Source organism: Ceratotherium simum, chromosome 34 (genome assembly GCF_057802395.1).
Source record: "Ceratotherium simum simum isolate JZ-2026a chromosome 34, ASM5780239v1, whole genome shotgun sequence".
NCBI lineage: Eukaryota > Metazoa > Chordata > Mammalia > Perissodactyla > Rhinocerotidae > Ceratotherium > Ceratotherium simum.
In genome coordinates, this window is record NC_141933.1 from 15,466,643 (window position 1) to 15,481,634 (window position 14,992).

Below are 14,992 nucleotides of genomic sequence, written 5' to 3' on the forward strand. Positions count from 1 at the left end.
GAATTACCCTGGTTCAAGGTTTCAAGAATAGGAAGTCCTACTAGGCTGTGAAACTGTGGATATGGAATGTGAGTGTTAGCCATATGTAAAGAGAAGGACTTGGAAAAATCTCCTGAGTCTCTGAGTGCATTTTATCTGTTCAAAGTTTATTAATGAAACATTACGTAGGCTTTACTTTATATCCTGTTCCAGCCTAAGTATTATGGGAAGTCATGAGGGCTAAGACTCAGGTTCTATCCTCCAGAAGCTTACAGTTGACTTGCAGATATAAGATGTAAACAAGAAGCAAGAGCTTGTAGTTTCCAATGGCAGGTGGTGACAAGTGGAATGGTTGACGTCAGATATCAAGCATGGCAGGGAAAATGCCTCAGGAATTCAGGCAAGAGACAACTATCTGTGGACTGGAGTGATAAGTAAATATTTCACGCAGGAAGTGAACTAGAGCCATTCTCTTATTATTTTTTTTTTCCATTTTGAAATAATTTTAGACTTTGAAAAAAGTTGAAAAGACCATAAAGATATATAGAACCATTCTTTTAAAATGAGTAGGGTTTATATAGGTGGAGAGACACAGAGAGAGATTTTGAAGTGGGTGGATGGTGTGAGCAAAGGCCGGGTGGTGGGACCATGCATGGCACATTCTGGGTTCAGTAAAGAGACTAGTGTTGCTAAGTCTGAGGTTCATATGAAGAAGGAAGAAACAAAGCTGTAAAGTTGTAACTTGAGGCCTGATCCTGGCACATTTTCAATGTCAAGATAAGGTGTTTGGGCTTCCATTACCAGTTCCTTACCAAATACTTTATAGTCATTCATAAATTACACAATGTAGAGTAATTCCATGAACAGAGTCATAGACTCTAGAACTGGAGGGCACCACAGAGGTCAATGAGAACATCATTCATTGTACAATTGGGTAAATTGATCCCCAGAGAGACAGGTGACTTCTTAACATCAGTTGATTAGTTTTGGCAGAATCAAAATGAGAACCCACATGCGTGGTTCCTGATCCAGTGCTCTCTGGTTAATATTCTTTCAAGATGATGTAGTAGAAAGAGCAGGGAATTTGAAATGAGACAGGCCTGGGATTGAATTCCAGCTCTCCCACTTAATGGGTGTGTGACCTTGGGAATGTCACTCAATTCCTTAGAGCCCCTGTTTCCATATCAATAAACTGGAGATGATGTTTGCAAAACACCTAATTTGGTGTTTTAAAAGTTCAGCAGGAGTATTTTTAAAACATAAAGGAAAGATTTTTTTTTAATTGAGGTAGCATTAGTTTATAACATTATATAAATTTCAGGTGTACATCTTTGTATTTCTGTTTCTGTGTAGACTACATCAGGTTCACCACCCAAACACTAATTACCATCCATCACCATACACAAGTGCCCAGTCACCCATTTCACTCTCCTCCTTACCCCCTTCCCCATTGGGAACCACCAATCCAGTTTTGGTACCTGTGTGTTTGTTTGTTTGTTGTTTTTATCTTCTACTTATGAGTGAGATCATATGATATTTGACTTTCTCCCTCTGACATACTTTGCTTAGCATAATACCCTCAAGGTCCATCCATGTTGTTGCAAATGGCAAGATTTCATTTTTTAAATGGCTGAGTAGTATTCAATTGTTATATACACCACATCTTCTTTATCCTTTCATCCCTTGATGGGCACTTAGGTTGCTTCCAAGTCTTGGGTGTTGTGAATAATGCCACAATGAACATAGGGGTGCATATGTCTTTACACATTCATGTTTTTGTGTTCTCTGGATGAATATCCTGTAGTGGAATAGCTGGATGGTATGATAGTTCCATTCTTAATTCTTTGAGGAATCTCCACACTGTTTTCCATAGTGGTTGCACTAGTTTGCATTCCCACCAACAGTGTATGAGAGTTCTGTTTTTCTCCACATCCTCTCCAACACTTGTTATTTCTTGTCTTGTAACTTATAGCCATTCTGATGGGAGTGAAGTGATATCTTATTGTAGTTTTGATTAGCATTTCCCTATTAACTAGTGATGTTGAACACCTTTTCACATGCCTGTTGGCCATGTGTTTATCTTCTTTGAAAAAATGTCTGTTCAGATTTTTTGCCAATTTTTTAATTGGGTTGTTTGTTTCTTTGTTGTTGAGATGTATGAGTTCTTTATATATTTTGGATATTAATCCTTTACTAAATATATGATTTGCAAATATCTTCTCCCAATTTATAGTTTGTCTTTTCATTTCATTGATGGTTTCCTTTGCTGTGCAGAAGATTGTTAGTTTCATGTAGTCCCATTTGTTTATTTTTTCTATTGTTTCTCGTGCATAGTCAGACATGGTATTTGAAAATATGCTGCTAAGACCGATGTCAAAGAGTGTACTGCCTATGGTTTCTTCCAGAAGTTTCATAGTTTCAGGTCTTACATTCAAGTCTTTCATCCATTTTGGGTTAATTTTTGTGTATGATGTAAGGTAGCAGTCTCCTTTCATTCTTTTGAATGTGGCTGATAAGTTTCCCCAACACTATTCCTTGAAGAGACTTTCCTTTCTCCACTGTATGTTCTTTGCTCCCTTGTTGAAGATTAGCTGTCCATACATTTGCGGTTTTATTTCTGGGCTTTCAATTCTCTTCCTTTGATCTGTGTGTCTGTTTTTGTGCCTGTTTTAGTAACTGTTTTGGTTACTATAGCTTTGTAGTGTATTTTTAATTCAGGGAGTGGGACATCTCCAAGTTTGCTCTTTTTTTCAGGATTCCTTTGGCTATTTGGGGTCTTTTGTTGTTCCATAGAAATTTTAGGATTCTTTGTTCTATTTCTGTGAAAAATGTGGTTGGAACTTTGATAGGGATAGCATTGAATCTGTAGATTGCTTTAGGAAGTATGGATATTTTAACTATGTTGATTCTTCCAATCCAAGAGCACAGAATATCTTTTCATTTCTTTGTGTCTTCTTCCATTTCCTTCAAAAATATTTTATAGTTTTCAGGTTACAGATCTTTCACCTCCTTGGTTAAGTTTACTCATAGATATTTCATATTTTTTTCTTTCAATTGTACATGAGATTGTATTCTTAATTTCTCTTTCTGCTACTTTGTTGTTAGTGTGTAGAAATGCAACTGATCTGTGTATGTTGATTTTGTATCCTGCAACTTTAATGTATTCATTTATTATTTCTAAAAATGTTTTTGGTGAATTCTTTAGGGTTTTCTATATATAAAATCATGTCATCTGAAAATAGTGACAGTTTCACTTCTTCCTTTCTAATTTGAATATCTTTTATTACTTTTTCTTGCCAGATTTCTCTGGCTAGGACTTCCAATACTATGTTACGTAAGAGTGGAGAAAGTGGGCATACTTATCTGGTTCCTGTTCTTAGAGGGATAGCTTTCAGTTTTTCTCAATTACGAATGATATAAGCTGTGGGTTTGTCATATTTGCCCTTTATTATGCTGAGGGACTTTCCTTCTATACCCACTGTATTCAGAGTTTTTATCATAAGTTGATACTGTATCTTGTCAAATGCCAAAATTCTAGGACGTCTGGTCCTAGATTTTTATTTTGGGGAAAATTTTTGATTTCTGTTTCAATCTCCTTACTGGTGATTGGTCTATTCAAATTCTCTATTTCTTCTTGATGCAGTTTTGGAAGGTTGTGTGATTCTAAGAATTTATCCATTTGTTCTAGATTATCCAATTTGTTAGTGATAGCTTTTTGTAGTATTCTCTTATAATCTTTTGTATTTCTGAGGTGTCCCATTGTAATTTCTCCTCTTTCACTTCTGATTTTATTCATTTGAGACTTCTCTCTTTTTCTCTTGGTGAGTCTAGCTAAAGGATTGTCAATTTTGTTTATCTTTTCAAAGAACCAGCTCTTAGTCTCATTGCTTTTTTCTATTCTTCTTTTTCTTTGGGTCTCTATTTCATTTATTTCTTCTCTGACTTTTATCATTTCCCTCCTTCTACTGATTTTAGTCTTTGTTCTTTTTCCAGTTCCTTTAGTTGCACTGTTAGATTGTTTATTTGAGACTTTTCTTATTTATCGAAGTACTCCTGTATTGCTATAAACTTCTCTCTTAGAACCACTTTTTCTGTATCCCATAAATTCTGGCATGTTGTATATTCATTTTCTTTTGTCTCCAGGTGTTTTTTGATTTCTCCTTTAATTTCTTTATTGACTCAATCGTTGTTCAGTAGTATTTTGTTTAATCTCCACATATTTGTGGCTTTTCTGCCTTTCTTGCTGTAGTTGATTTCTAGTTTCATACCACTGTGGTTAGAAAAAATGCTTGGTATCATTTCAATCTTCTTAAATTTATGGACCCTTGTTATGCAGCCTAGTATGTGATCAATCCTGGAGAATGTTCCAAGTCCATTTGAAAAGAATATGTATTCTGTGGTTTTTGGGTGGAATGTTCTGTATATATGTACTAAGTTCATCTGGTCTATTGTGTTCTTTAAGGCCAATGTTTCCTTATTGATCTTCTGTTTGGATAATCTATCCATTGGTGTAAGAGGAGTGTTAAAGTCCCCTACTATTATTGTGTTACTGTCTATTTCTCTATTTACGTCTGTTAATAATTACTTTATATATTTAGGTGCTCCTATGTTTGGTGAATAGATATTTACAAGTGTTATATCTTCTTGTTGGATTATTCCCTTTATCATTGTGTAGTGCCCTTCTTTGTCTCTTGTCGCAGTATTTGTTTTAAAGTCTATTTTGTATGATATAAATATTGCCACCCGAGTTTTCTATACATTACCACTTGCATGGAGTATCTTTTTCCATCCCTTCACTTTCAGTTTGTGAGTGTTTTTAGGTCTGAAGTGTGTCTCTTGTATACAGCATATATATGGGTCTTGTTTTTTAATCCATTTAGCCACCCTATGCCTTTTGATTGTAGCATTAGTCCATTGACAGTTAAAGTAGCTATTGATAAGTATGTACTTATTGCCATTTTTTTAATTTTACTTTTTTTCTGGGCGTTTTAGTAATTCTTCTCTGTTCCTTTCTTCTACTTTTGCTCTCTTCCCTTGTGGTTTGATGGCTTTCTTTAGTGTTATGCTTCAGTTCCTTTCTCTTAATTTTTTGTGTATTTATTATATTTTTCTGGTTTGTGATTATCATGAGGTTCATATAAAATAACCTACATATATAGCACTCGACATTGAGTTGATGGTCTCTTTAGTTTGACCTCAACTCAGTAGAGCTAAAGCTCTACTTTTTTACTCCCCTTCTCCCACATTTTATGTTTTTGATATTATATCTAACCTCTTTTGTGTGTATGTGTGTGTGTATCCGTTACCCTCTTATCATGGAAATAGATAATTTTAGTACTTTTGTGTTTTGACCTTCATATTATCTTCATAGGTGGTTGATCTGCTACCTTTACTATATTTTTGTCCTTACCAGTGATTTTATTGTTTTTGTTTTTTGATAATTTTCTTATTCTTATTTATGGTCTTCCCTTTCCCACTTAAATAAGTCCCTTTAGCATTTCTTCTAAGACTGGTTTCTTGGGATAAACTCTTTTAATTTTTGCTTAGCTAGAAAACTGTTTTTCTCTCTTTCCATTCTGAATGATAACCTTGCTGGGAAGTATATTCTTGGCTGTAGCTTTTTTCCTTTCAGCACTTTAAATATACCATGCAACTCCCTTCTAGCCTGTATGGTTTCTGCTGAGAAGTCAGCTGATAACCTTAGGGGGTTTCCTTTTTTATGTCACTTGTTGCTTTTCTATTGCAGGTTTTAGAATTCGCTCTTATCTTTAATTCTGACGTTTTAATTATAATGTGTCTTGGTGTGGGCCTCTTTGTGTTTATCTTGTTTGGTGCCCTCTATGCTTCCTGTACCTGGAAGTCTGTTTCCTTCCATAGGTTAGGAAAGTTTTCAGCTATTATTTCTTCAAATAGATTCTCTGCCCCTTCGTCTCTCTCTTCTCCTTCTGGGACACCTATAATATGAATGTTAGTGCACTTGATGTTGTCCCAGAGGTGCCTTAGCCTATTCTTGCTCTTTTGAATTCCTTTTTCTTTTATCTGTTCAGCTTGGGTGATTTCCTCTCGTCTTTATCCAGCTTGCTGATCCATTCTTCTGCATCATTTACTCTGCTATCGAGTCCCTCTAGCAAATTTTTCATTTCCAGTATTGTATTCTTCATTTCTGATTGGTTCTTTTTTGTATTTTTCAATTCTCTCTTGAAGTTCTGAGTTCATCTATTCTTCTCCCAAGATCAGTAATGATCCTTATGACTTTTTGTTTGAATTCTTTGACAGATAGATTGTTTATTTCTGTTTTCTGTTTTATTTAGTTCTTTTTCTGGGATGTTGTCCTGTTCCCTTAACATATTCCTTTGCCTCCTCATTTTGCCTCTTTCTCTGTGCTTATATCTCTGTATTAGGTAGGTCAGCTATGTCTCCTGATCTTGAAGAGGTGGCCTTATGTAAGAGATGCCTTATGAGGCCCAGCAGTGTGCTTCCCTCTCATTACCAGTTCCAAATGATCCAGGAGTGACTCCTCTGTGGGCTACATGTGTTCTTTTGTTGTGGCAGGTTTGCCCTTGTCGCAGGTGCCCAGGGAGGCTAGGCTGTCCCCATGGCTGGCTGGTTGTAATTCTCAGCTTCATGTGGCTGCAATGGATTTTTCAGTCACTTTATTGGGCATGGGGTGGCCCCAGCATGATCAACTGCCATGTCTAATAGCACTCTCCTGTTGTAGTTTCTCTGTTAAGTGAGTAGGCCCCCAGTGTCACTGGTTGCTAGGCTCAGGGGCTTGTAAGTGCTGTAGGCCTCCATCCTGGAAAGCTGTTGTCAACTCTCTCAGGATTGCAGCTGAGGGGACTGGATGCAGGCATGGGAGCACCCAATTGTTTCAGGCTTTTGAAGGTGGGGATGATCCCCTATGTAGCTGTTTGAGAAGCACAAGTCTTCTGCAACTGACAAGCCTCACAACCCACAGGGCCACACAAACTGTTAACAGCGTCCTACCCCTTGCGCATGCCCTGACACCCTGAAGCGGAGCCAGTCACTCCACTGCAGAGGCCCTACACACTCCACCAACACCCCTCACACTCCACCCACTCCTTGCATCTGCCCTGCCCAAAGAGGCAGAACCACTTGCCCAGTTGCAGAAGATCCAGGCACCCTGCCTATGTAGTCCCACAAGTTGCTGGAGGGCTTCCTGTTGGGTGGGGCCAGTCTCTAGGGCGGGTTGCTGGCCCTGGCTGAGCTAGATTAAATTGGTGCTCTAGTGGGTGGAGCAGACCCTGAGCTAAGTGGCCAAAGGAAGAACTCATGGCATCTGCCAGCGTCTGTGTCAGCACACCTATACTAGGTCTCAATATGGCTGCTGCCAATGTCTCAGTCCCTGGAGAGGTCTGACCTCTCACCAAGATACACCCAGAGCCTATCAGGTAAGTCTTTTCACCAAAGGACTGTGCATCTTTCTTTCTGGTGATTTTAGGTTGCTTTCCAAATCAAGTGAATTTGTACATGGATACTTTAAGAGCAGACATTTTTTCCTTATGTCCCATGGGTTTTCTGGAGGTATTCCTTATTGTTGTTAGTAGCCAGAAAAGGCAGATATTATGAAATTCATCTTGGTTGTACTGAGTCCAAAATCTGCTTATAACAGTAACGCTCTGCCATTCAGATCCCCGACTTCTCCAAGGAAGGCTGCATACATTAGGATTTCTCCTGGCCTGCCATGAAACACTGTGGCTTTCAAGGTAGCTTTTTTCTTCTCAAGAAAAGAATTTCTGCCTCTTCCACCTCATTCAGCACTGTCTCTTGTCATAGGTGTTCTTTTTATCCAGTTTTCAGTTCTGTCTCTGGGGTAATTGTTCTAAGAGTAGTTGTAAATTTGTTGTGTCCGCAGGATGAGGTGAGTTCAGAGTCTGTGTACACCACCATCTTGACACCAACTCATGGCTTCCTATTCTTGAAACCTTTAAACAGGATAATTCTGAACTTCAGAGGAAAGACTGTAATGAGCAATTATAACAACCACAACCGCAAAGGTCAGGACAACTAAGAATTCATACTCCTCAAGGAAAAGTTCTGGGTCCCACAGAAATCAACCTAAATCATGTGAGCCAAGAGTGTGGAAATCTAAGAATAAGTGATGGAGGAGGGAGATGAAGAGTGTCACTCAGAACTTCAGGGCAAGCTACAGACATGAGGACTTATTTTGGTAACATTCTTGCACTAATTTGCATGAGATCAAGACTGGCCACCCCCTTGAAGGGGTATCAACTGGGAAAAAATTAGTACTGAGGAGGTGCAAAAAAATCTTAGATATTTTAATGGTTTATGGCTCTTCAAAGCTCAACTCTATCTAACAAAATCCATAGTATTTCATAGTACTTAGTTTCATGTGAGGCAGAGATAATGGAAGATAAAGGATCTACAAAGGCTCCTTAAGGGGGTGCCTGGGCAATAAAAGGTTGAGAAAAAGTGCTCTAGACAGACTAGACTTGTACTTCCCTCCTCAGAGTATTTTCATTCTCTTGGAGAAAAAGAGGCACCATACTGTACTATATAATCTAGAGATAATGAGAGGGCATCAGTAGATCTGAGTAGCACAAAAAGTGAATTGTATTAGACATAAAGCTTATATTACCTCCTTGTTTATAATGACCTTTCTCACCTCCCAAATTCTGCTACCTCTTTCCAAAGTTTCTCAGCTAGCAGACACCCACACTGAACCTATATGCTCAACTTGCCCAAACAAATTTTCCCTCCTCTTCCAGACTCAGATTGGTAGCCATATTGCAAAATATGGTTCCTGACTTCCTGTGTGACCACAGGGGCCTGATGATGTGACCTGGAAGTTCAGAAGACTGAAGTCTTCATGGGGTGAACCTTGGCTAATGGGAAGCAAGAGGTGAGAAGGAATGGGACATGTAAGTATCTCTTAGTTTCTCTCCTCCCTGAATTCCTCCTAGTTGTGATTTCTGCTTCCAGAGGAATCCCACATGCTGAGTGACCATATCTGATAAGTAATCTCTGGCTCTTCCATGCTTGTGAAGAATCACATTTCCAGTAATGCATTTTTTTGCATTGTTTTGCGTCTAGCCTAGCCTCAGTTCCCTCTATTGACTTCCTCTTTACCTCCATGGGGTTTTATCTTCCAAATAAAATGTCAATATTTAAATTCTTGCTTCAGGCTCTGCTTTCTAGAAGACAGTAGTTGTCTTATTTCCTTCAGTATTCTATAACAATATATCAAAAACTGAGTGGCTTGTGGACAACACAAATTTATTTCTCACAGTTCTGGAGTCTGGAGTCTGAGATGAAGGGGCTGGCAGATTTCATATCTGTTGAGAGCCGTCCTGCTAGTTCATAGACAGCCATCTTCTCACTGTGTCCTCACATGACAGAAAGTGCAAAGGAGCTCTTTCAGGCCTCTTTCATAAGGTTACTGGTCCCATTCATGAGGGCTTCATCCTCATGTCCTAATCATCTCTCAAAGGCCCCCCTTCCTAATACCATATGAATTGCGAGTAGTGGTGACATAAACATTCAGATCATAGCAGTAGTAGGCGAAGGAACTCATAAATATGATTCATGGACAAGTTGCAGAAACAAGGATTCTGGTTCCACACACATTTTCTTCCTAGCTGTGACTAGATAGACAGAATAACTTGCCTTTTCTTTCTTCTCTTTTATCCATTTATTTTAAATATTGTTCATTAATAACTACACCATTAGTCCATGGGTTAAGTGGTTCCCTGTTGAGGAGAGGGTGAGTTTTGTTGGTTTGGGTGAGAAATAACCGCACTGTATTATGAGGCACATGTAGTATTAGAACAAGGGATGTATTGATTTGGGTTGTGTCTCTGGCTATATAGCCTCCCTTGCTCCTGTCCATTTCAGGGTCTGTTTTTCCTTCCTTCCCAATGTACCTGTGAACCACTCAATATCATTTAAATATGTTTCTTTTCGATATTAAAAAGCCAGAATTTATTTCTTTTGTTTGGAACTAAGAGTCCTGAGTGCTGAATCACTGGGTCTCCAGATTCCCTTCCTATGCTGACAGTCATTCAAGTGGTACAGAAGGCCACAACCTCTCCCCTTCCCCTAGAGATGGCATCTCTTTGGAGCCATAATCCCTAGTGCAGGAATTTAACTCAATCCTTGAGGTGTTTAATGAGTGTTCCCCACTACTAACCACTAGAGAGAAAACAGAGAAGGAAATCTCAAAATACTTACCATCTCACTGGGAACATAAGACACACAGTAAACAATTCACTTGCTATTAAGAGCAATGACCAAATAAGTTACAAAAAGGAAATCACAAGTAGGAAGATGCACCTGAACATCAACAAACGAAACAGCAGAGCTGCCCATCTATTCCCCGTTTACATCACTGAGACAGGGATGTGAAAACAACCATCTGTTTTGAGGAAAAAACTTCAGGGATATTATCCCAAAGGACTTAGAAGGAGCTACATGTCCCATGTGAGCCCAACACCATGGCTCTCTTAACTCTGGTGCTGGAGAAACAGTCTGGTTCTGAAAAGTACATAAGAGCTGCTCCCAGTCTCCCTGCTGCTACCCTGTCAACAACAAGTTAAGCTACTGGGTCCAGATTCCAGTAACTTCCTGAGATCTTACCACCTTGCAGAGGTGAGCCTTTTTAGACTTTAGCGCTGCTCTTAGACAGTGAGGCAGGTGGCTTAGGGACTGAGAAGAATTTGTGTGGGACTGCTGGTGTGGGGAGAGGTAGGACAGGAAGGTGAAATTAGAGATTGTCACTCAGAAATACACACTTTCCCATTCTGGCCAAGCCGAAACCAGCCCAGGGTTTAGACATCACAGGATCCTCTAAGGCCAGTCTGTATCTTGCCCTCAGGTTTAGATATAAATGCTTGCCAGTCCTTTATCTCATTTTAGTTTTGCCTTGGATTCTCTCTTCTACATATAAGTTTTCCCCTCTCTCTGATTTGTAAGCCCAGCTTCTCAGGGGCAAAGAGACTTCAGAGCTACTGCTCCAGTCCTCACTGCCTTCAGTTTTCTGGAATCCCAGAGGTGGAGGTTTCTTGTTTTCTGGCCTCTTCAGGGAAAGAAAAGCTCTTTGGGAACTTGGCCATCTCTAATCTTTGAGAGACACGTGATTTTGGAGATGTAGAAGAGAGATAAAATAATGATATTGAAATGATGTTAGGATAGTAGAAGACAGGAACCAAAGCATCTTTGCTCTCAAGCCAATATTCTTTCCAATAAGCCTCAAGAAAAAATATGCTCAGTCCAACATCCCTTCTCTGCCTGCGGCTACAACTTGGGTGGTCCCTATAGCTTTTGGGTCACTTGTAGTTTTAAAGATAAGTTTTAACTGGGTACTAAAGACCCCCTTTCAGGTATTCAAAAGCCCAGTCCTATTGAAAACTTCAGTTTTGCATCCTTCAAAGCGTGTGACCTCCATCTTGAGCTCAGGTAGCTTGGGGATGTGCAGCAGTAATGAGGAAGAATGGGAGTGGGGAAAAGGGCAAAAATCTTAAAGTCTGTTGTCATGGAACACTAGCAATTGTTGGGTTACGTGTGACAGGCGTACTCTGTCATGAAACCATTTTGGGTTCTTCAGAGGCTCCCTCTCAGGGACTGCTCCTTTGAGCACTTCCCTGACAAGAGCAATGAATTTTCTCCCTCCTCTCTTTATGACCTCTCTTTCATAAGAGAACCACTCCATGACCTCTTACTGCTGCAGCCTCCTCTACCCTAGCAGGCTGCTCCTTGGTTGGAGTCCAAACAAAGTGGCTTGAGTCCAACGACCTTCTGCAGCATTCGCTTGGCCTATAGGAAGCTCATATATTCATACTATTCCATGGGTGAGGATGCAGGATTGCCTTCCTTTCTTTCCCTGTAACCCTGCCATAGTGGGATAATCCAGTGAGCCTCCTATATTTAAATATGAGAGTCAAAGACAGGTCTTTAGGTTTTTATGTGTTTCCTAAACTTTCTCCATTCACCTAACCTCTAGCCATAAATGAAGTAAAATTCTGGTCTCCCCTACTTGTACACATTCTCCAAGAGCACTTCTTTTGGAGTCTTCCCCCTAACTTAAGTGGGAAGGAGCACCCACACAACGTTATATTCCTATAGACATTACTAACCCTCCATTGTTACTACTTCCCCAATCTCTTCACTTTAATGACTCTTAAAATTTCCATCTTCTTAGATTTTAAAGAATGAAGGTAAATGGTGGGCGAGGTCCTAGGATGAGTTTGTTCATTTTTAAGTATGTCCTTCAAGGATATCTAGCAGCTTTAGAATTTGGAGTACACCTCACCTATTGTCCTGAATTTGGGGCATTTAACTACACTTGGAGCCAATTGTAAAACTCACATTCAGAATGATGTTATAGTTTAAAACATGTTCATTGAGGAATATCTATCAAGTCTCTGTCTGCTTTCTAAAGCATTTCCTGAGTCTCTGCACTGCTGACATAGTCCCTTATTAAGTGGTCCTTCTCCACCCTGCATTTCCCTTCAGTCTAGAACGAGTGCCCACCTCCTTGCAATGGCTGCAGCTAAATGGTACCATATTGAGGTTTCTGGCAGCAGTATGAAGACCTGTGTTTGTTTCTTCATTTCCGCGTAAATATGCATCAAGGAAACCAAACCACCATCTCTGAATTCCTCCTCCTGGGACTCTCCAACCAACCTGAGCAGCAGAAGCTCCTCTTTGTGCTTTTCCTGAGTATGTACCTGGTCACTGTGGTTGGGAATGGGCTCATCATTCTGGCCATCAGCTTGGATTCTTACCTTCACACCCCCATGTATTTCTTCCTTGCCAATCTATCCTTTGCTGATATTTCGTCTATTTCCACCTCAGTCCCCAAAATGCTGATGAATATTCAGACCAAAAGCCAATCCATCTCCTATGAAAACTGCATCACACAGATGTACTTTTCTATTATGTTTGTCGCCATTGACAATTTCATCTTGGTGGTCATGGCCTATGACCGTTTTGTGGCTATCTGCCACCCTCTGAACTATAGGACCATCATGAATCCCAGGCTCTGCATTTTTCTCACAGTCATCTCATGGGTCCTCAGTAACACTGTTTCCCTGACACACACCCTTCTGCTCCTTCAGCTGATCTTCTGTGACAGTAATACTCTCCCACATTTCTTCTGTGACTTGGCCCCTTTGCTGAAGCTCTCCTGCTCAGGTACAATGATCAATGAGCTTGTGTTGTTCATTGTGGGTTTACCAGTCATCACCTTCCCCTTTGTGCTCATCCTCTTCTCCTACATCTTCATTGTCAGAGCTGTCTTGAGAATCTCATCCAAAGAGGGAAAGTGGAAAGCCTTCTCCACTTGTGGCTCTCACCTGACAGTTGTATTGCTCTTCTACGGAACCATTGTAGGAGTTTACTTTTTCCCTTCATCGACTCACAGTGGTGACAGAGATAAAATTGGTGCAGTAGTATTCACTGTGGTGACGCCCATGATGAACCCCTTCATCTATAGCCTGAGGAACAAGGACATGAAAGGTACCCTGAGAAAGCTCATCAATAGGAAAATATCCCTCCCCGTTTGAAGACTTGGACATCTGAATTTCTTTTATTCCCATAGTCACATGGATGATTCTGCCCAGTATTTATGGTATAGTTGTGATGGTTCAGATTTTGATGAACTTGCGGATATCTACGTCCTATTCCAACCTCTGTGGAGTTGGGGCTTTTGCACATAGCTCTGGTCTTGGAAACAAGAACTCTAGCTCCCATAGTAAGCCATAACAAGAACACACATTTTTATAATCTATGTTACTACAAACTTTGGTGCAAATTATTTATAACTTATACAATAACACATATGTGCTGTACTTACAGTCCAGCTTTTGCAGCTTTGAAGACAGTTACTGCTAATTCATTTATTCTATCTAGATTTCTCTAGATCAACTTTTTTAAAAGTTTGTTTTGTCAAGTTACTATTCAGTTAGATGTTCAATAGTTGTAAAAATGAAAGATCTGATATTCAAATAGTTTTGTGCAAGTCTGAGTTAAATGAAGAAAAATGTCTTACCTAGACAACTTCTCAGAGCCTTTAGTATAGTATAAACCTCCAGGAGGGTAAGATGGTATGCAGCATTTCTCAAAACTAAACTTATTCAATCATACAGAACCTGATTCATCACAGAGTGGTTCACGGCCTGAGTGTTGTGAAAAACACATTTTGGGAACGTATTTCAATGGAAAACCGGAGAGCATGTATATGGAAGTCATCGTTCTAGTTCTGACTCTGTCCTCAAGTAGCTGTGAGCCTTTAGGTGTGTCAGCCCACATTCTTAAGCCTATTTTCTCATCTATACAATGAGGCCATTGGTCCCAGTTGTTTCCAACTGAGGGTGTACATCAGAATTACTTGGAGGACCTTTTACAAAATTCACATCCTCAGACCTTGTGATGCCTTCTCCACTGAACCAGCTGCAGGGGTCTTGGGTTTAGCTTGGTGGTTAAACTCACAAGATACACCAAGAATCAAGTTTTAAGAAAGCTTTAAGAAAAGATACAGGACAGATCCACAGCACACACAGTGACAGCGTAGTAGGGGGTCTCATGATTCCCATGCATGCCTTCTAAATATCCCAGTCATTCCATACTTGGTATGTGCATAGTCATGAGAGAGAGTGCTCAGTGGGTCTGGACCACCTCATTTCAGAGAAACTTCAGCTCTGGGGTTCCTTACACATTATACCTTGCTTCTTGATAGCCCCATCAGGAGTATGTGACTACCAGCCGTTTTCTGGCGCAGCTGCATCTCAGCAAATACATGTTATTCATCAGTTACAGATTCCCCCATAACCAATTTTAACAAACAGATACAAGTGCTCGAGTCACTGCAAAGCCATTTTAGCAGGACTGTCATGTATCTTGGATACAGTGTACACCTAGACAATTCTTGAATTAGTTGCAAAGAGGATTTGACTGAGGGTCAAACTTCAGACTTCTCTGAGGCTGAGAAAAGGCTACAAACCAGATTTGACTACTTTCCTTCCAAATCCCACCC

The 14,992-nt window shown here is 39.9% G+C and overlaps 1 protein-coding gene across 1 annotated transcript; it reads left to right on the forward strand.

The window, feature by feature from the left end:
* Nucleotides 1-12,581: 12,581 nt before the first annotated feature.
* On the forward strand, nucleotides 12,582-13,523 carry LOC101396570 (olfactory receptor 1S1-like). The gene has a single exon (XM_014793112.1). The coding sequence runs from the start codon at nucleotides 12,582-12,584 to the stop codon at nucleotides 13,521-13,523; it is 942 nt and encodes a 313-aa protein (XP_014648598.1).
* Nucleotides 13,524-14,992: the final 1,469 nt, after the last annotated feature.

Excerpts from the sequence above, each read along its gene's own strand:
- LOC101396570 (XM_014793112.1), top strand. The coding sequence starts at position 12,582 with ATGCATCAAGGAAACCAAACCACCATCTCTGAATTCCTCCTCCTGGGA.